At 38.7% G+C, this 22402-nt stretch overlaps 1 protein-coding gene across 2 annotated transcripts in view; it reads right to left on the bottom strand.

The window, feature by feature from the left end:
* DAAM1 (dishevelled associated activator of morphogenesis 1) overlaps positions 1–22402 on the bottom strand; it is a 186814-nt gene that overhangs the window by 55750 nt on the left and 108662 nt on the right. For both annotated transcript variants that reach the window (XM_012442281.3, XM_012442283.3), the window contains exon 4: positions 2259–2330. In XM_012442281.3, coding sequence (XP_012297704.1) covers positions 2259–2330 — 72 coding nt within the window. The remainder of the gene's footprint in view (positions 1–2258; positions 2331–22402) is intronic.

Below are 22402 nucleotides of genomic sequence, written 5' to 3'. Positions count from 1 at the left end.
GCTGATTCTACAGACAATGGGTGATGACAATGTGGAAAAACATTCAAGAATGTTTTTCAAGAATGCCCTAGGCCATGAAAGGATTTGGAGGACTTTTGTACCTTTCTACTGCCCAAAGACAATATCTCAGGATTTCTGCTGTGTGTTACCAAGAATTCTCCAGTATGGACATCAGAGGGATTAGCCAGAACTATGCAAGAAGGTGGTGGCAATCACAATGTTGAGAAAAACAGAAAACCTAGCACAGGGTTTCTGGTCTCATCAGATCTCCTTATTCCCTGAAGTATGCAGGATTTTCGAGGCCCCATTAATTCATGGACTATTAATACCTTTTACCTTTGACCCTGGAAAGATGCTGCCTCAGTCCTAAAAGGAACATTAGAAAACTTTCTTAGGTGTTTGACACAAAAAGAACAGCAAAGTCACTGACAATTTAATAGACTTGTGGTGCTCTTGGGAAGGCTTTTGGATTAGGAACCAAACACACAGTAGTTAAAATGTAGATCACTCAAGAATGTGGCAAAGAATTGTCCAAGAACCTGGATGGAGGAGAGAGGAGGCTCCTAGAGAAGGGCTACCCACATGTTGGCACATCACTGGCCCTGCCGGACACAAATGAACCAGGTCTACTCCAGACGAGGCAGGGATGATGTCGCTAAAGGACAAATTAATCTAATTGTCCTATACTTGAAGAAAGGAAAAATCCATACAGTACTTAGTATTTCTCCATTTATAGAAAAGAATTCATTAACAAATAAGCAACGTCTCTTGTTAGATATCAAACAATGCAGATTTAATTAGAAGGAGAAACAATTCTTTTTTTCCTAATAGCCAGGAGCAATAATTTAGAAAATCGCCTTTCCAGGCAGGAAATATAAATGGCTCCAAATTATTATTGCTTAGGCAGATGTACAGAAAATCCCTGGTGGTCATCACAAATCTTATGCTCTGTTAGCATATTCATACAAATGCTGAGATCACCCTTTTCTCATCTTTGGCGTTGTGTGAGATGTTTTGAAGAAGAAGGATTTGGTGGTTATTTTCTGTTCATTTCTGCTACGCTTTTAGACTAGAAATCCTTCGGAAAAAACTTACATAGTTTCTTCTATAATTTACACAGCCCTGTTCATAATAACCAGGCTGTTTATTATTCATTGTATGACAGCAAAAGAAGCATCTTCTAAGAAAAAAAGCTAAAAAAGAGGAAGTTACTAAAAGTCAAGACCTCTAAAAGTTGGTAAACGTTGTGAATGACTCACATATTCTAATCAGTTTTTAACTATTCCAGCAGGAGGAAAATGTTATGACATCATTTAAAATGTTTGAGTGATAAGAAATTTATTCTCCATAAAGAGAGAAGGCAGGAAGGAGGTAGAAGAAAGTGTTCTAGAAGCTATCATCTGCTTGCATGTTATAAACACAAAGTTGAACATAACAGATTGACTCTTAAAATCATGAGTGTGCCCACTGAGAAAGACTGCATTCCACTGCGGGCAAGCTCCAGTTCTTATCAACCAGAATGAGATTTAAGCTACAGAGGCTCAAAGGTTGATGACTTATTTTCTGCTGTGAATTTTAGCTGTGATGAATAGGTGCCCCTCAAGCTGCTGGCAATGCTGACATCACAGACATCCATACAATCAGAATTCATATTTTAGACATTGAGACAATATTTTAAGCAATTACTGATCCCAAAATCCATGTATTAAGATTCTCCAAGGACATCTCAGCAATATTATTATGATGCCTTTTCATTACACCACTTACTTCATGAATTCCTGACCTATTATATGAGTAAAAGAGCACTTGGTCCACTGTAAAATCAAGAAGCCAGGGAATAACCAAGTTCTCAGTAAGAAAGAGAATGGGAGGAATATACTTAAGAAATTGCTTAATCATATTATTAAAAATGGTATTAACTTTTAAAATAGTGCTGCCATAACAAAGCTCTGAGTGACTGGTAAGAGCAATTGCAAGTTAAAGTTGAACACAAGCCAGATTTCAGACTACATTTCCACTTACAACATTAAACTCAATTATATTTTAGTGTGTGCTGATTTTATTTAAAACATACTGGAAAAATCACTTTGCCAAGTACCCCTCCTACCCGCTTTTCCTTTCTTCAGCAATGAATGTTTAGGATGGAAAGGTAATGATATTTGATAGGTCATACTCAATCGAATTTATTGTGCAACTGTGTACTTTGTACTATGCTTGCATTTTAAACAGCATGTCAAAGAACATAAAAGTCTACTTACAGCAGCCATGGAATTGAGTTGATCAATGTAGAATTCAGGCCAACTTGTAGCTCCCTTGTTTTCTTCTTGTTCCTAAAAAGGGGGGAAAAAGTGACATATCACCCAACATAAACACATAGCACCCAGAAACAATCCGACTTCCAGAGCACCCAGACAATGACCCATTCAAGCCTTTAGAAGACACGAAGGTAGAACATATTTATTTTCAAATGTTGGCTTTAAATGATTGGACTGCCTACTTGACTAGGGTGGTCTTCCCAGCTCAGTTTCCACAGAGAGTGCTGAAGTCTGAGTTAGGTGTGATAAGGGGACATTTTCTGAAGCGTGGATCAGAAGAATTTAAGTGGTGTAAAGTTGTTATTTCTTCAGGGGGCTATGTTACACTGGATAGTTCTGTTAGACTACACATCTGGATGGAATCCATGAGAGAAGGAAACTTGCCTTAAAGGTGACCATAGGATTCAGCCAGTTATTTACCAGACTTTTTCAGTTAGTGTATTCAGACTCCAGCAGACAATAAAAACTTGAAGAAGGGTTTCACTTGATGTGGCAAAAATTAAGTGCTGCTTCAGATGAAGAGGCAGAAGGCTAAAGCCGACACTGAATGGAAGGCAGTAAAATGAACTCACATTAGTCTCAGGCACAGCCCTCATGCTGTGACAGCTCAATAGTTTTGGTGGAAGAGAACTGAAATCCAACAAATTCAGGCACCCACTCCTAAACTGTCTCAGCCAGTCTTGCCTCTTATAGAGCAGGGTGAACTGGAGCCAGCCCCTAAGCCCCCCTGGGCTTCTGTGGATGGGAGATCTGTGTCAACCTCAAGTCAAATCTCAAAAAAAAAAAAAAAAAAAAAAAAATCAGTTATCAGTTGGCTGTGGCCTCTGCTCCACCTGAGCACTGAGCCCAGCAGATGATGGCACTGTAGTAAGGAATGTCTATGCATGTTTACACATCTATGTGGGTGTGAGTTACTTGTGTGATTAAACAGACCTAAAAAGGAAAATTTTGGTTCTTTAGCTTCACATTCAAAAAGCACCTGAATACAATTGATATCCCATCCCAGTGGAGAAGATGCTGTGCCAGGTACACACAGCTGCTGTCTTATAAGGAAGTAGTGACTACCTATTATGTTTTAACAACTCTTTTAGTAGAGCTCTATATCCTGATGTCAGAATCCCAACCCTCAGGAGAGTGGTTTCAAGGTGGGGCATTTAATTTCAGTCCTATATTATACCTAAAAGAAAAAAAAAACTTTCTGTAAGCAAATCTTTCCAGACAGGTCTACACAGGTGGATTAAAAGAAACGTAATTTCAAAACGATTTTTTAAGTAGTCACAACAAGGGGGTAAAGTAACTATTGCTTACAGTGCCTTAAAAGCTGGCAGTAACTGATATCTCAACCCAGGCAGTTGTGTGAATTTCATCTGGAGATTGAACAAGCCAGACGATGGGGACTAAGGCTACAGCAGAGGCTTTGAAGTCGGACTGGATTACACTCCCATAGTTTCAAAACGTTTAGGAAATCTGATGACTCTTTAGAAACAGGCCTTGATTATAATTTAACATGTTAATAAAATAGCTAGAGTGGTAGTATAAATGCTAAACCTTTCTTTCCTCTTAAAAGGGAGTATCCAAATTAGCAAAACCCCACTCTCACCAATGTATTTAACAAGCCAAAACTCACAGTGACATTCAATGGTATTTGAACCTATAAAACGAAGTAGAAGGTGCCAGATCTCTCCATTCCCCCAAAGTAGGGCAAATTTCCAAAACTAAAACAAAATCAAGGCCCTTGTCTGAGGTCCACGAGAGCCTGTCTGTTGTAGGCTTAATATTTAACAGTTACAGAACAGAGATCATTCTTGAAATTGAAGATTGGTACATAGAGAGAAATCTTTACAGTTAGGAAATGTTTTAATAATGCAAATAGATTAACAGCACATGTAGATACTGCCCTCAAAATAAGGGGAAGAAAGCTTCATTTTTATTTCACATGCATCTGCTCTGAGAAAACCAAACAAGCTAAAGTATGTGAAAGTTTCTTGTAAATATACTAACTGCTATCACTGGGGGGTGAACCTGAGAGTTCTTCATTTGGGCAATGCATCTCCAGTTTCCCCTGTACAATACTGGTCCCTGCATGCATATGTGTGCTGCAGGAGCATGTGAAACTCCCATCTCTGAACTAAAACTCTCTCTCCTCCTACTTTGTGAGGCGGCTAAGGGTCTGTAGCTCTGTAGAAGCATAAGCCAGGAGGAGATGAATGCAATTGTCTTTGGCCAGAGGATACGGAGGGATCTGAACGCTAATTTTATTATTTCTGTAATCCAACTCTCCCTGTTTCCTTAGAAGGTTGACAGACACCTATAAGAGAATATTTATGGACAAGATTTCCTGCTGGATGCAACTCACCTTGATACTTTGCCTTTGCTCTCAGCCTGCAGTGACCACTGTTTTAATCTCTTTTCTAGATTGTATACTTTGTTCCCATTATCCCAAATTCTGTGGATGGGAGAGCCTTTTGCTAGAAAAGAGGACTTGTACAGTACAAAGTACCTTCAACAACGACTTTTTTTTTTTTTTAATATACAACTCTTTTAAAATATAAAGAAATATACTGTCTTTCAAGTTTCACCTCATTTCCAAATAGCACATTTTTCATTCCAAATTTCTGGTCAGTGGCTAGGAAAAAATTCTGAGATCCTTTCCCATCCTCTTTAAATGTACAAGGATGCATTTATGTTTCTCAACATCACTTTGCCTGTAAGAATGAATTTTGCATTGTTTCTTAGTTCTCTCGCTCACAGAGGACTTCACTATCATCTCTATCACCTCCAAGATGACTGTGATCCACTTCTCTCACCACAAGTAGCACTTGAATCCTAAGTCACTCATTAGCTATGTTGCTCTTAAGTAACCTCTTTGTGACTCAGTTTTAGTTTCCTTATCTGTAAAACAGGTGCCTCCCTCCTCATAGCATATTTGTGAGAACTTAAAAAGTTAATACAAATAAAGCAAGCACTGGGAAGAGTACACACAAAACATGCTCAATAAATGCTAGCTCTGATGATAATGATACTGTTCCAGAGTCTCCAGTTATGGCCATTCAGTGTCCTTGTAACTGGAACTGTAAACATCACGGCAACCAATTTGGAAGTAAATTTTGGTAGTAACTGTTCACATTTAAAATCCATATAGCCTTTGATCCTGTAAGTTTACATTCAGGAATTTAGCCTATAATTACATGTTCACACTTGCACAGATATATAATCATGAAAATTTTCCACTACAGTGCTGTTTGAATTAATGGATTATACCAAAGGGGAGCAAATCTATAGAGAGGGGCTGGGTGCAGTGACTAACACCTGTAATCCTGGTACTCTGGGAAACCAAGGTGGGAGGATCCCTTGAGGCCAGGAGTTCAAGATCAGTCTGGACAACATAGCAAGACCCCATCTCTCTCCAAAAAAAAAAAAAAGGAAAAAACAATTAGCCAGGCTTGTTGACACATGCCTGTAGCCCTAGCTACTCAGGAGGCTGAGGCGGGAGGATTGCTTGAGCCTAGGAGTTCACTAGCCAGGGTGACATAGCAAGATCCTATCTCACACACAATAAAGAAAAAACAAGCAAATATATTGTTGGGGACAGAATGCTTCAGAGTATCATCTTTCCCATCTGTAGGGAAAAATATGTATGTACTACACAAAAACATTTCCAGAAATATAAATAAAACTTAACAATGACTACTTTTGGATAGCAGAAGGGAAGGTTTTTTTTTTTTTTTTTTTAACTTACAAACTTCTATACAGTGCAAATTTTTGTTTTACGAAGAACATATGCTATTTTTACATTTAAAATAGAAGTAAGTTCTAAAGCATTATGCATCGTTAGAACAAGAGCTTTGCTTTTTCTGATGCTCAGGGTGACATGGAATGCATCAAGACCCTTCGGCATCTGGAATGTCTCTGTCGTCCACTCCTAGGGCACCCCTCCACCTCCCACAGCAAATAATTTAAAACATTTCTCTACTAATTGTCTTCTCTTACTGGATTTCTATTTTTAAAACTCACCATAATCTCAGTATCAGCTGTTTATGCAGAGAGAAACTCTGATTTGGGACAAAATTTGTGTACCCAAAGCATACTAAACTTTTGTAAATTTCTACGCTCATATATTTAGAAATTTGTGTGACAATTTCTTGGTAGCAGCTGAAGTCTTTTGTTGATGTAAATGAGACTCAAATACAGTTAGAAAATTAAGTCTTTAAGGAAGAATAACTTCTTCTGAAATTAGCACAGGACACCACTTTCTTAATAGGATCATTTCCTAAACAAAAATAATAATACGTAAGTATTGGTGGAGTTTTTGTTGTTTTCCAATTTAAGATGCTTTTGGTAAGGCCCAAAATAAGCTATGCAAAAGGTCAATCAATTGTTAAGGACATGCTCTGCGGTTGTTCACTAGACCACAAATCACAGGCTGAAGCAACATTCATTTGGCCAGCTAAAGCCATAAATCTCTATGTGTGCTGTTACGAATCAAGGAGCTTCTTAGATAATATTTGTCAAGGAAGAAAGACACACTCTTTAACTGTCTAGACTGGCTGAAACTCTTCTAGCAATGTATAATAATACTATCATCTCAAATACAGTGGAGATATACTAAGGTTTAACCAAATGAATGTCAACAGCAGAACAGTACTATTTCAGTATGACACAAAGTAAATTTTATTGTGATCATTTTCATTACAGGGGAAAGGCAAATAATTACTAATAAAAACCTGTTCTGTTTGCAAAGAACATGCCATTAGAAACTTCAAGTTAAATGTAATCATATATAGAGTCAAAAAATTCTATCCATTGTTCATAAGCAAAACAGTCACCATGTTCATTAATTTGTTACTACTGGCCAGGCACAGTGGCTCACACCTGTAATATCAGCACTTTGGGAGGCTGAGGTGGGTGGATCACTTGAAGCTAGCAGACTGATACCAGCCTGGCCAAAACGGTTAAACCCCATCTCTACTAAAAAACAAAAAAAAGCTGGGCATGGTGGCACATGCCTGTAATCCCAGCTACTCAGGAGGCTGAGGCATGAAAATCGCTTGAACTAGGGAGGCAGAGGTTGCAGTAAGCCAAGATCGCACCACTGCACTCTAGCCTGGGCAACAGAGCAAGACCCTTTCTCAGATTAAAAAATAAATAAATAAAAGGAAAAAATTTGTCACTACTATTTTAGGTATCACTGGTCCAATCTCATACAGTAATGAACACAACGAATATTAAATAAATTCACTCTACACCTAAAATTTATATAGAAACCTAGCAGAAAAGGGCAGATAGGTCAAAATAGTTTTTTCTGTGAGGTTATGTCTCCATGATGTGTGGCATCTAAAAGAACTTTTAAGTCAGAAAATAGGTGCCAACATAAGACCAGGTCCAAGCAACAGGGAAAGAGGAGCAGAGAGTATGGAAGATGTAAAAATATTTGTGGGCAGCCTTGCTAATAATTTCTGCTAACTTCCCCCTCTGGCTCCTAACAGTATACACAGCATCTTCTCAAAGATGGCTATGATAAAGTATGGAACAACCTGAAACAACCAAGGGTCGCGAACTTTTCTTATAAAGAGCCAGAAGGAAATATTTTAGGCTTTGCACACCACACAGTCTGTTGTAACTATTCAACTCTGCAGCTGTCTAGTGCCAAATCAGCCACAGAGAACACTTGAATGAACAGGCAATGCCACAATTCAATAACACTTTATTTACAAAAACAGGTGACTGGCCAGATTAGCCCATGGACCATAGTTTGTCAACCCCTGTGTGCTAGATTAAGCTTGGCTCTCAAGAGGGCTGGATTATATCAAAACCCTAACTTGGTCACCAACTATATTTCATGCATCAAGCAGCCACAGCTATAAATTAAGATAAGCTCATAAAGTGTTTGGTATTTGCCCATTAACCTCAACTTTTTCTAGAGAAGCAGTGACCTACCATGCCTGTGAAGTGTACCTTCTTGCCAAGCTCCCTGATCCCTGAATCTACATTTAATCCTAGTTTTTGAAAACAGCATAGCATCATTAGGCCCTTTAAATCCTGATATTTGCCCCCAACTCTTTCCATCTTGGTCTTCCTTTTGAGAGCAAAAAAGTAGTAGGAGATTTAAAACTTGGAGTTTGCATAGCGTTGCTTTCCTCACTCCCTCCGATACCTAACTTTAACCCCTGGTGGTGGGCAAAACTAGATTCTACATCTGAAGCTCACCAGAAGAAGGGTAGTTGATTTCAGAAAATAATTCCTGTGCTGTCACATTTCAAGATAGCCATGTGGTCCCTGGGACTGCCAATCCTGGTTACATTTTTTGGCTACTGCCACAATTATATATCAAGTACATCTGTTGCCAAAATCCGCTTGGGCCCACACAAAGAATGATTACAGAACAGTGGCTTCTTCATCTGCCAGGAAATCCAACACCTCCTCCTAAGCCTCAGAATGTCAGTCATTTTTCCGGTAAGAATGAATGATGACTTGCAATAACAATGCAAGTCATGGAAGAAAGAGTAAACCTTCTTCTCCGTTTTTCCTAATGTTTTAATGAAACATGTGCATGCTTTTAAGCAAAGCCATCATAGGATTATATACCTGGTCTTTGACCCTAGAGACAACCTGGGCTGAATTTCCTCTCACAGGGGTCCCTTATAGGGTTACCAGCAGGAGATCCATCATCTGCTCTTGAGAAGGCTTCCAGAGATCCATAATCTTTTGGACCTAGCACTCCCATGAACTGTTAAAAAATTCACCCGACACTGAATTGACAGATGTTTCCTTGTAACTTCAAGCCTTAGTTTGGTCCATGGGAATTGCATGGAGTAAGTCTAATCTCTCCTATGAACAATGACCTAGCAAATATTTAAACAATTTGAATAAAGTGATTATATCCTCCCCAAACCTTCCCTTTAACAAGCCAGAAATTCTTTACTGGCTGTATAACGCAAGTTTATCTTCCCCAATTAATAAACAAATCTCCAATTTTCCATAAGTTCATCATACCCTCATGTCCATTATTTGCAAGGATAACTTTAACAAACATAACTAAGCTCCTGAAAAATGACTTTTTACACATATTTGTATTAGTCATTCACAATTCTAGACAAACTCTGAGAGGGAAGATTTCTATACAAAATGTCTCTCCAAGAAGAAACAGAACAAGCTCTCACTCTCCTGATAGCCCTCACAGATAACATTTATGGCTTAGCATAAAAGACACATCTCATTAAGTGGAGGGAAACATGTATAGTCTTTGCTTTGTAAAGTGTTCATATTTTAACAAAGTTGGCCACAAACTAAACAGCAAAGTGGGTTTTCTTATTATAACATGGAGGATACTTCACCTCTAAAACATAAATCCAAGTTAACAAAATTGAAAATCCATGAATAGGACCGTGACTTGCCAGCTGCCTAGAAATTTGGGGGACATTTAAGTTGTTTTTCACACCTCTAGATGACTCTTGCTATCTCTGCTATTCACCTGTATATCCATCCATTCACCTATCATAGGAATGTCTTCTATATATGCATATGAAGCCTGATACCTCCTCTGACCCCCAGGGCTCTGCTCCTTCCTTTTTTCTGGCTTATGCAGGTAGAAAGACTACTTGAGCCAATACAAAATGCCACGTTTGCCCAGAGAAAGCCTCTTGCTACCGTATCACGTACTCAAAAATAAAATATACTTAAAGACTTCAGATCACTTAGAATCAGTTAGCTCCCTCTTTATCAATTCTCTAAGTTTAAAATTCTGTACTGGTAAAGAATAATTTTTTTAAAAGCATGACATGAATTCATGTCAAATAGTTTACCAAACTTGCTAATAAATGAGAGACCTAGGAAGATATTACAACTGGTTCAAAGGAGAACCCAAAGAGTAGACATCATGATGTTGGAAAGAGTTTACAAACAGATGCAAAACTGGCCAAGAGGGCAACATTTAATTGTATCAGACTCAATTTGCATTTCAGTGGATAAGAATCACTGGAAGTACCATCAGATTTTTTAAAAAATGATTTACAGATTTGTGAAATAAGCTTGAGACAAAAGTAGAGATGACTCTGAAGAGTGCTATAGACAGGATATTTAGTCTGTCTGATATTTACTCCATTTTGCAATAACTGTAGCTTAGCAAAATAAAAGATGCATGACTAGTATATCCTGGTTGAAGAAAACACAATCTATAAAGGTACAATGCAGAAGCCACACTGCTTGACTAACACTACTCCAGGCTCCTCACATCTAAATTACCTAAATGCCCAGGCTTTCCCAGAGTTCTCGCTCAAGAACATCTACCCGATTCTGACCATTTTACCTCAATTCTGTCTATTTCTGTTGCCCTACCTAGGCTGTATAACATGGTTTCTATCTGTGCATCACTGAGTCTCATACTTGAGACCACTGGCTCCTGACCATTCCATCTCCCTTGGAAGGGAGCACTTGGTCTTCTATCCCCCTCAGGAATTTGTTGGTTAAGTATCTGGTATATTACTAAGTTTTTCTGCACTATTGATTAAAAAAAAAAAAAGAAAGCTGTGAACTCAGTGAAGGTAGACCCTCCAGCCAGAAAAGAGGCTATACTCAACCGCTGCTCCCTAACAGTTTGGTCTAGAGCTAGGTGCCGTGTTACAGTAACATGCAGTGTACTAAATCTCCCAAAGACACGACAGCATTTTAAAATCTAAATACTTGTGTAGAGAGCCAAACTCTGTGGCAGCATTAATACTATACTGCTAAACACAGGGCTTCTCAAGGGCAGGACAGGAGCAGAATTGTTTTCACTAAACTCATATCTACAATGCTGAATGGAATCCAAAAAGGTATTTGCTTTCCTTCTCATTCCTTTACTTATCCAACAAATATTTATTGAATTCTATTAAATAATGAGCTAAGCACTGTTCTAGGTGTTGGAATACGTGAATAAAAGAACAAACTTCCCTGCTCTCCTTGAGAGTTGTCCATGAATATGATACAGACTTAGCAGATCCTAGACTTACACATTTCTAAACTTTAGAGTTGAGATGTTCTGAGATTCCAAGTTTACTCTGACAATAGGTTCTAAGTCTTTGCAAATATAGCTACAAAGAAGTAGGCCTATTTAAACTCTTCACTCTCTCTTCTCATCATGTTAAAAAAAAAAAAAAACAGTCAAGTATCATTAATTCTCCTTCCTTTTCTACTAAGACCTAGTTTTTATCAATGGATCTTCTAACTTCAAGGTAAAGATACAGTGCAAGCATTCCTGAACTCCACTGGGAAAAATCCTTTGGGACATTTTCTTGATAGTATAAAATGTTACATTAATATTTTCCAATATCACAAACTTTATTTACACTGGTAAAAATCATCGAAGTTTTCTGAATGACCTGAATGAAATAGCACACAGCTGTTATTTTTGTTCTCCCCAGAATCACACACCCCAGAAAAGCAAGAAAAGAGTGCCACTTTACAGAGACCTAGTCACCCTGTGGGGAAGAGCAGCAAAGAGAAAAGCAACAGTATCACTGCATTTCCCTAAGAGTTCAGGAGCCCTCTGCTCCAACACTCTCTTCTTTCCTGAACGAGCCTCAGCTGACTTTACAAGGAGTTGGGGGGTTGTTAGAGGAGTTGTGAGGGAATGTGTTTTATGTGCACCTGGTATATCTAAGAAAGCAGCCACAACTTTTACCTAGAACTAAGAACTGAGATTCTACAGTCTACTTCCCAAACTATGAGACACTTACTTTATTTATTTTAACAAGTCATTACTTTGGCAAAGCACTTCACAGCATGGCATATGACTGAAGCCTAAAACTCTCAATCAGTACAACTCCAACATCTGAAACCAATTTATATGACAACTCCCCCTCATTTTCATGGCAAAGAAAAAGAAATATTCTCCAATTATTATTTTCAGAAGTGATACAACTTCATAATCTCCTGCCGGCAGGCACTGTGCCTATGACACAAGAGTGGCAATGACATAAAACAAATGATTCCTACATAGCTTGTTAAGAGCCAAATCTTTGATCCACGTCACCATGAAGTGCTACAGACCCAGGTACAATGTGGTTCGGTTGGTTTGTAAATTAACGTACTTGGACACACATCGCTAAACCCTTATGTAGTGTGCAAATTCAATCAGTGGTGTCAATGGCCTTTGCTGCCTCACATCTTGCTACCACATTTGGGCTATGAGACCCACCTTTCAGAATGTCATAAAGCAGGTTTTGATGTTCTGTAACCAGCCCTTGGGAAAACAATCAAAGTGTGTTTATGATTTGCAATATAATGTTTAACACAAGGCTATAACAAGAGAGGACCCTTTGGAAAACAGTAATTAAGCTAATAGGAGAATCAGGGGTAACAGTAAGCACATAAAGGCAAATTCCATTCAGGGATGCGTCCTCAGAATGAGAAAAAATTGCTAATGCAACGTTAACTGTCCCCGAGGAGAGTCAGAGGCCATCATAAACTCTACAATGTACCCCTGAATTAATGATGGCATTTTTGGCAAAAGAAAAAGAAAAGCACTAGTCAGAAGATACCACTATGTAGGAAACATCTCTATATGGAGACATAGTGAAGAACCTCTTAGAAATTGAGAAAACAAATGGGGACAGATAAAAAGATACTGCACAAATCAATGTTGCTCTGTACCATACTGAAGAATAACAGAATTTAAGACACTGTAACTTAAGGGTGGTATTCTTTGGTAGACTCTCTACTCTAACCCATTTCTAGTGCCACAAATTACCAGGTTCCTAATGTGTAAGGAATTTTGAGAACCTTAAATTATAAGTATTAGTGGCACGTTCTAACTTATACTGAAGCTCAAAGCTTCTTCCTACTTTTCAAAGAGGAGAAATTCTGAAATACACCAAGAATGAAATGATTCAATACTATTAAGTATGCTGGAGCTATTAGTTAAAAAATAAATACATATAGGAAAGACACAGGAAAAGTGTTTTCTGTTCCTCTTTGATATATCTTCTAAAGGGGCCATTTCCTTCCATATTGATGTCTTTCATAATCCTATCACCTGGAGCTGGAGTTGGTGAAGTCACGCAGCCTCAGGGCAGTCTTTCTGTCAAAGTATGGGCCATCCCACTTGGAGAGTCTGCGGAGAACTAGAGAGAAGCTCAAGGGAAAGACAGCTTGCTTATACCCATTACTGGAGATAGAAAAAAAAAAAAAAAGGGAAAGACAGCATGGAATATGCTACTTGAATTTGACCATAATCTAGTGGCAAGAGGACCCTTCAAAGACAGAGATAGCAAATATTTGCCACATTCTCCATCATACGTCATGGCAGATGCTATTTTTCTTTTTTTTTTTTTTGAGAAAAAAAAAAGGCTAGAGTGCAGTGGTACGATCTCAGCTCACTGCAACCTCCACCTCCCGGGTTCAAGCAATTTTTGTGCCTTAGCCTCCCAAGTAGCTAGAATTACAGGCACACACCACCATGCCCAGCTAATTTTGTATTTTTAGTAGAGATGGGTTTTCACCATGTTGGCCAGGCTGGTCTTGAACTCCTGACCTCATATGATCCGCCTTGGCCTCCCAAAGTGCTAGGATTACAGCAGTGAGCCAGGGCACCTGGCCCTATTTCTTACTGAAACCATTCATAACCTCTGAATGCTTCTCAAAGTGCTCTAGGCATCCACCTCCAATTGTTCAGAGCTAGCAATCAAAATAAACCTTTATACTAGTTTTGCTTGAGGTTATTAGTACTCCACTGCTCCAGGGCAGGAAGCCACAGTTCTAAGGAATGCTGTAACAAAGGGTGTGCATCGGCCTAGCACGTCTCTACTGCTATATGTCCCTCGGGAGTCCACTGGGCTGGTGGTAGCCGGAATGGACAGCTCCTTGTGGATTCTCAGATGTGAGATACACATCAGAGACTATTTACTCAGATTACTGAAACTGTTTGCTCGACTCTCTAAACAAACTCACTCTGAGTTCCACAGGACACCATAGGAGTCCATTTTCATGACTAGTGAAATTCTGCATTTGCAGATTGAAGAATTTTGGAAATGAAATGGCGCCACGCCCTTATTCTTCAACACACACAGGCAAGGAGTTCAAAGAATCTCGCATAGTCACCTTTAGAATCTTGGTTCCACGACAGCACTGTTGATAACATTCTGTGACAACCATGGAGGACTCCAAGATACCCACACTCCTACCTCAGCAACTGACACACAACCGAGTTTGTCCTGCACCAGAGCTGTTAAAAGGAACCTGCTTAAGAATAACTTGAGGGCCAAAGATTGCTGTTCTGTGAAAGTCGAGAGCCACTGTCTTCCAGGACTGCCATTCAGAGCGTACATTCCGAAATCCCCTCCAGGGATAGCAGCCAAGACAGGAGCATTCTTCCCACTGTGCAGCACCAATGCAGGCATGAGTGACAAGCCCTGATTGAATGCTGAGGGAGTTGCCTCTCTAGCTCAAGAGAGCTCCACAGGACACACTACCCTCATGCTCCCCAGACTCACCATTAATTGGGTTGTCCGACTAATCTGTCTTACTTTTTCTCAGCTGTATATTGCTAACTTATTTTTGTTATTGTTGGATTATAAGTGAACACAAACACAAGGACATTCTCTTCCACTCTCTTCGAGGCTGGTGTTCCACAGTTATAGGGAATGCAAGACCTTGAGTAAAGGGGTGTTACTCACTAAAGAAATGCAAGTTTGGGTTAACTAAAGTGCTTGGGTATTTTGGAATTGTTTCAAATTTTGGATTTTTTCTTTCAGATTTTGGAATATTTGCAGTATACATACCTGTTTATCTTCCCTAATCCAAAAATCTGAAAATCTAAAATCTAAAATGCTCCAATGAGCATTTGTTTTGAGAGCCATGTTGGCACTCTCTTTAGAAGCTTTGGATTTTAAAGTTTCAGATATGGTATATTCAACCTGTATTAGCACAAGAGAGAGATAGTATACACAAAGCAGACCCATTTTTACTGCTTTTACAGTTCTGTAAAGAACAAAGAAAAGTACTTACAGACTAAGGAATCAACAACCCCCAAATCCACAAATTGACCTGTGTGTAGAAACTAGCTCAAAATTTAGGAATGGGGGCTAGATAGCCAGTTAGACCTCTCAACTTCTGAATAGCCAAAGGAATCAAGGAAAAGGAGAGAGTCTCAAAACTTAAGTTGCTCTGGCTAGAGGAAGAAGAGGCTGATTGCATGAGTCCCAGCCATAGTCCCTCTGCTTGCTTGTGCAGATGTGCTGATTCTGCACCTGCACTTTAGTCACCAACCAGGGAAGTGGCAGATGCCTCAGAGGAACTTCCTGTGTTCAGTGATGGCAAATATCAGTCAAGAGCCTGCTAAAGATGGAAACGCAATTTGCCTGGTCTGGAAATCAGGGTGTAAAGAGGTCTAGACGAAAGGAAGAGTGAGCCATACACGGAGCAAACCAAATAAATATTGAGTGAATTGTTCATTTAAACAATTCATTTGAACAATATGAACAATTCACTCAATATTTATTTGGTTTGTTCTGTGTATGGTTCACTCATCTAGACCTTAATATACTTCTAATATTTTTGTACTTTTGTATGGCTTTGTATGTATTTGAATAGAATACATTTAATTTTCTAAACTTTGAGTTTTTGTTTTTAATGAGCACTTTTTATTACAGTAATTTTTACTTCAATTTGATCTGTGAGACATAGGGAGAAAAACTGAAAACTTCAATGAAAGTTTCTTATACTGAAAACATTTAAACTTTTATAAAATGACTGCTCGGAGTAATGAGATATTAGTTTCCTTCCCTCAGACAGTACCAATTCTACACATGGTTGACAACTAATTCACTGCATGTGTAAGTTATTATAACCACTTTGGAGAGCAATTAAAGGTGAAAATGTTCACATCAGACAACTTAATAACTACGTGTCTAGGTTTCTATTCTAGAGAAATTCGTGAACATATGCACAAACACATTCATTGTAATGTTTTTAAATAGTAAGAAAAACTGAAAATAAGCATGGTCTAATGGGGATAAACTGTGGCATGTTCATAAAATGGAACACTATACAGCAGTTAAAATGAAGAAACAGTATATACTGTTTAGGAATAAATGCACATGGAGTTAGGCTATAAACATATGGGTAAGTAAAAGAAACACAAACTACCTTCAGAAGAGAAGTCACCTTTGGGCTTCAACTATATTTATAATGCTTTATTTCTTTTTTTTAAAAAAAATCTGAGGTGAATATGGTAAAATGCTACTAGCATTTGTTAAATATGGGTATTTATTATATTCTGTACTTTTTTGTATATTTAACGTTTTCACAATAAAAAATAATCAACCAGAAAGCAACAGTTTATCTCATGACTTGAGAGGAAAATCATCAGAGGTTAGTTTTATCTGTTAGAAAATTTGAGAGTGTCAATTTATTGGAACCTAGAATGGTTGATCTGGTAATTACATTTCATACTTCTAATAATAACAGTATCTGCAAATGTGCTGAAACATTATTTTATTATCTTCCCAACACTGAAGTTTTGTTTTGTTAACTTCAGAAATAACACAGCTAGAATGCACTATTGAATTATAATGCTGCAACTTTTGAGCAAATGTGCGGCTGAACAGGGCATTTGTGAATCTGGCTCACTTCAACCTAATAACTTAGTTATTTGGAAAAATTGGCTTACTTAATGAAATCTCTTTGTGTTGGGTCCTATAAAGGGATTTTCCCCCATTGCAAACAACAGCAGTAGCAATGTTTTCAACAAAAAATGCTCTTATTTCAAAACTGAAGATATCAACCACACACCTTTTCTAAGCAGCACAGTACAAATTTAAATTTTATTTAATAAAACCAAACTTGGCCGGGCACAGTGGCTCATGCCTGTAATCCCAGCATCGAGGCAGGCAGATCATGAGGTCAGGAGTTTGAGACCAACCTGGCCAATATGGTGAAACCCTATCTCTACTAAAAATACAAAAATTAGCCAGGCATGGTGGCACACACCTGCTGTTCCAGCTACTCTGGAGGCTGAGGCAGAAGAATCGCTTGAACCCAGGAGGTAGAGGTTGCAGTGAGCCGAGATCACACCATTAAACTCCAGCCTGGGCGACAGAGCGAGACTCTGTCTCCAAAAAAAAAAAAAAAAAAATGTGGCCAACCTCAGACATATCCACTTTCCAGACTTGACTTAGCAAAGCCACTCATGTGAGCTTCTCCATGGGCTACACCTCGTCAGTAGCATGCTGAAGCACTGTGGAGGGCACTTGGCTAAGAGCAAAAAAGAAGTGCTGTGCAGGCTGACAATCTCTGGACTGAGACTTCCCAAACATAAAGGTGTTCCTTAATTCTGGAAATCAGGTCCAGGGTCCACCCAGAAGCCAATGGACTGCATTTTGTTCACCACTGCCCTACAACTTTTGCCAAATGAGTCCTCCTCTTACCAACTTCTGGTGCTGAAGATAGTGACTTTCTCGGTCTCTTCCCTTATCTATAATACAACCTCCCAACTTACTATTTCTGCCTCTGAAATATCCTACAGTTCAGCTATGTTGAAATTATCACTATCGTTCTGAGAAAACCAGACATTAACATCACTCAAAAAAAAAAAAAAAAAGAAAAATGGAGATTAATCCCAGGTCAGCATATGGGTGAATAAGTAGAAACTTAGTTCATACTATTAGCAGCATAGTCACCATTGTTACCATTGACTATGACAACAGCTAATGTTACCATGCCTCCAAGCTCTTGATAAGTACTAAATCATATTATCTCATTTAATTTTCACTACAACCCCATGAAGTTAATCTCATTTTACAGAGGAGGGAGAAATTAGAGAGGTTAACATGCCCTAGGTCATGCAACTAGTAAATGGTATCTTCCCTTCTAAGATTATCTTTTAGATGGCTTGTAACTATACAAAGTATTTATGTGGTTTCCATTTATCTTAGAAAAAACTGTATTACACATACATTATACTATAGTTTGGAACAATTATGAGGGACAAATATAATTCAGGAAAGTTACATGCAGATCCCTGGATTGAAAGGCTTTTGGAGAAGATCCATCTCTAAGGAGGACTCTACAGAAGCAGAATGTTATACTCAACAGATAGCTCCACAAGTTGTCCACAATATTGCAGATTAATTCAATTATCCAAGCACCAACGAGAAAAGACAGCTAATGTTTTGGTTCAACCTTTGAGTACATTCACTTACTGCTGCTTCATTAAGAGAATGGGCATCTACTGAGAAGCAACATTTATGAAAATGCACACTGTAGGCACAGGACCATTCTGGATACACAAGGCAGGGGTGGTTGTAGGGACAAATGACATAAGTGGTAAAGCTGACAGGAAAACAAAAGTAATACCCAACACTGGTATCATTAAACAAAGGAATTAGAGGAAAAGGAGGCAAATAAATATTAAAAAATGAATTGCTTTTTTGTTAGACTATAATCTAACTTGACTGTCAGAGGGAGAGAATCTTTGAATGAACAGTATTTCACACTTCAGATCTAAAATTCAGTGTTCATTTTAATAGTGCTGCCTTTTGCAATAAAAAGAAAATAAAGAAAGGAAATGGGTTACTAGCTTTAAGATGATAGCACTTAGGAGGGCAAGGACAATGAGAAACATGCCCTCAGGGGGTTTCTGGGCAGAAAACCAAGAGCATCTCATCAGGGCCACAATCACTGTGTCTTCAGAGTCACTGCCTAAATAGATAAGTGTGCTAAAACCTGGGTGGTTTACAGATTAACCTTTGCTTTACTCTTCCTAGGTAAGAGTAGAAAGTGAGAGACAGAGAGAGAGAGAGAGAGAGAGAAAGAGAGAGAGAGAAATTGAGCTGGACAAAGAAAAAATATGTCAACATTGTCTTGACAACACAAGCATTGGCTGCATTTTAAATATTTATTTTTTTCATCCTAATTTTAATAGAACTATGTGGTGGCTTTGTAAGCTTCAAGTTGGCTAAGCTGAACCACATCTGTTGAGACAGAGAGAAACAGACCATGTCCCAGTGGTCTTACTTCTCTAGCTAAAGCCTAATATAAAATGCATTGCATGAATTTTTAAACAGAGCAATTTTATTTTTTACAACCAGGAAAAAATATTTTAAGGTAAAAGAGAGAATAATGTGCTTCAGAAAATTTGGAATCACCCACAATTCTAGCTCACAATTATTTTTCTGTCCACTTACCTCTTTATATACACTTTGGCAGACATTTGATTACACTAATTACAAAGTTTTACAGTAGTCCCCGCTTATCTATGAGGGACACATTCTGAGACCTCCAGTAGATGCTGGAAACCTTGGATTGTATAGTACTGAACCCTACATACACTTTTTTTTCCATATACATACCTATGATAAAGTCTAATTTATAAATTAGGCACAGCAAGAGATTATCAACAATAATAACAAAAGTGAACAATGATAACAATAGACTGTAATAAAAGTTATGTGAGTACAGTCTCTCTCTTTGTCAAAACATCTTATTGTCCTGTAGTCACCTATTTTTGGACCTCAGTTGACTGTAGGTAAGTAAAACCACGGAAAGCAAAACCATGGATGGGAGAGGAGGAGACTACTGTATCTTTTTAAAAATCTTGCTATTAAATGCTAAGCAGAGTCCCACGTCATTAACATTTCTTTAGAAACCTATTTTTCCCTGGCTGCAAGATGCTCTGCTGTCTGCATGCATAGTATGGCTATGGCTACAGCGTGGCTATCCTCTAAGTTGTTTACAGTCATTGGCTTTTAGAGACAACATTGCCACAAACATTCTCGCAAAAATTCCTCTTCTACATCTCTTACCACTTTTTAGAACAGGAATGTTCCAGACTCTGGACCCACATTACCAAATGGTTTTGGCCAACATCTGCAGGTCAATATTCAAAATGTTGATCAACCAGTGTAACAAGGGCATTGATGAATAAGAACCAATGATGCAGCGTAGGAACAGGGCAGTGAAGTTCCAGGCTGTGCCAGGCCAGGAGTTAGCCCTTCCGTCCTAGACTAATGGGGGAAGACCTGTGGGTCTTTGGGAGAAGGGCCAGATTGTCAGGGTGGTTTTTACTGGGAGGGCTTGGGGCAGCTCCTATTGACCAATTGGGATTTGGTAATATTTTGACCAATAATACAGTTTCACTGGGGCGCATCCACTGAACATTAGGCAGTGTTGGAGTTTCCATCTGACTCTCTTTCTCAGACTGAACAAGCCTCAATTATTTTAGTCTTCCCATGCACTGACTTTGTTGTTCAAAAGTTCAAGCCTTTTACAGATTTCCTAACAGGATCTACAAATTGTGTTTAGTAAAGATCAGATTCAGTCAATAGTCCAAACTTGACCTTTTAAGCAATGGCAAAGGGACAGAAAACAAAATAGAAATCAAAAGGGAAAGTGTACAGTACATGTAAACATAGCTCAAATGTTGAAAAAGGAGCCAGTTTCTAGATGATGAGATCAAAGCCAAACATCAACTCTCACTGCCGTAACCAATGGTGGGTCAAAGTGGTAAGGGAATGGTTGTCTCAGTCACACATATACACACCTAGAGGTTGGCTGCTCCCTCCTCTGTGCCCCAGAGCCTGTCTGCTTACCCTTTTATGGAGCTTATGACAACAATTGATTATTATTTGATTCTATTTGCTTCTCCTACCAGGGCCATCCACTTCAATAAATTTGGCTTATTTTTTAAAAAATATATTTATTATACATTAAGTTCTGGGGTACATGTGCAGATTGTGCAGGTTTGTTACATAGGTATACACCTGCCGTGGTTGTGGTTTGCAGCATCCATCGCCCAGTCAGCTACATTAGGTATTTCTCCTAATGCTACCCCTCCCCAAACCCCTCACCCCCTGCTATTCCTCCCCTAGCCCCACAAACCCCAGACCCCGGTGTGTGATGTTCCCTCCCTGTGTCCATGTGTTCTCATTGTTCAACACCCACCTATGATTGAGAACATGTGGTGTTTGGTTTTCTGTTCTTGTGTCAGTTTGCTGAGAATGATGGTTTCCAGTTTCATCCATGTCCCTGCAAAGGACATGAACTCATCCTTTTTTATGGCTGCATAGTATTCCATGGTGTATATGTGCCACATTTTCTTTATCCAGTCTATCACTGATGGGCATTTGGATTGGTTCCAAGTCTTTGCTATTGTGAACAGTGATGCAATAAACATTTGTGTGCATGTGTCTTTATAACAGAATGATTTATAATCCTTTGGGTATATATCCAGTAATGGGACTGCTGGGTCAAATGCTATTTCTATTTCTAGATATTTGAGGAATCGCCACACTGTCTTCCACAATGGTTGAATTAATTTACACTCCTACCAACAGTGTAAAGAGTTTCTATTTCTCTACATCCTATCCAGCATCTGTTGTCTCCTGATTTTTTAATGATCTCCATTCTAACTGGCATGAGGTTGTATCTCATTTTTTAATCATCCTCAGAATCTAGTCAAGAGTCTAGATTCTCTGTCTAGTTTTCTCTGTCCCAGAGAAGATACTCAATGCACAACAAACAAATCACACACTAACTTCCCTTGCCCTTCATCAACTGCACTGCTTTGATGAGTGAAACACCAGATACTCAAAGCTTGTTATTTCTTACTGTTTCAATATGTGATCATACACAAATCCTCCTCTCTCAATGCCAGGGACTATGTAGATAAGACAGAGAATTTCAGAGCCTTCAGAGTCTAGAATGCTGGCTGTTCTGCAATGACTATGCTTTCCTTATATAGTCTTTGGAGAAGCAGGGAAGAAAAGGCAGACAAATTTCTTTCTATTCACTGCTGTTTCTGCCACTTTCTATAAGCTCTCATCAAGTAAGAGCACAAATGGCAGTTTGAACCCATCACTGGAGTTGAAAACTCAATTGCAGAAGATTGAACCAGGTACTTCCGAAGAAGTCTAGTTTTTTCCCTTTTACTGGTTTCCTCTCCCAAATCTTAACACCTAGCAAAGTGGGCACCTGGAAATCCAATGCTCACTTTACTGTATATTTAATCAATCACAGTACAAGAAAGAAGAGGACATCTAACTTCTCCTCTCTCTCACATCTTCAGGCCCAGTGCCCAGCCACTGCTTCCCTTCTTAGTTTACCCCTCTTCTCAT

The sequence above is a fragment of the Aotus nancymaae genome, unplaced genomic scaffold (assembly GCF_030222135.1).
Source record: "Aotus nancymaae isolate 86718 unplaced genomic scaffold, 86718_ANA_hifiasm-v0.15.2.pri h1tg000062l, whole genome shotgun sequence".
NCBI classification, from domain to species: Eukaryota; Metazoa; Chordata; class Mammalia; order Primates; family Aotidae; genus Aotus; species Aotus nancymaae.
The sequence above is the reverse complement of the archived record's forward strand: the minus strand, read 5'-3'. Positions and strand labels throughout refer to the sequence as shown.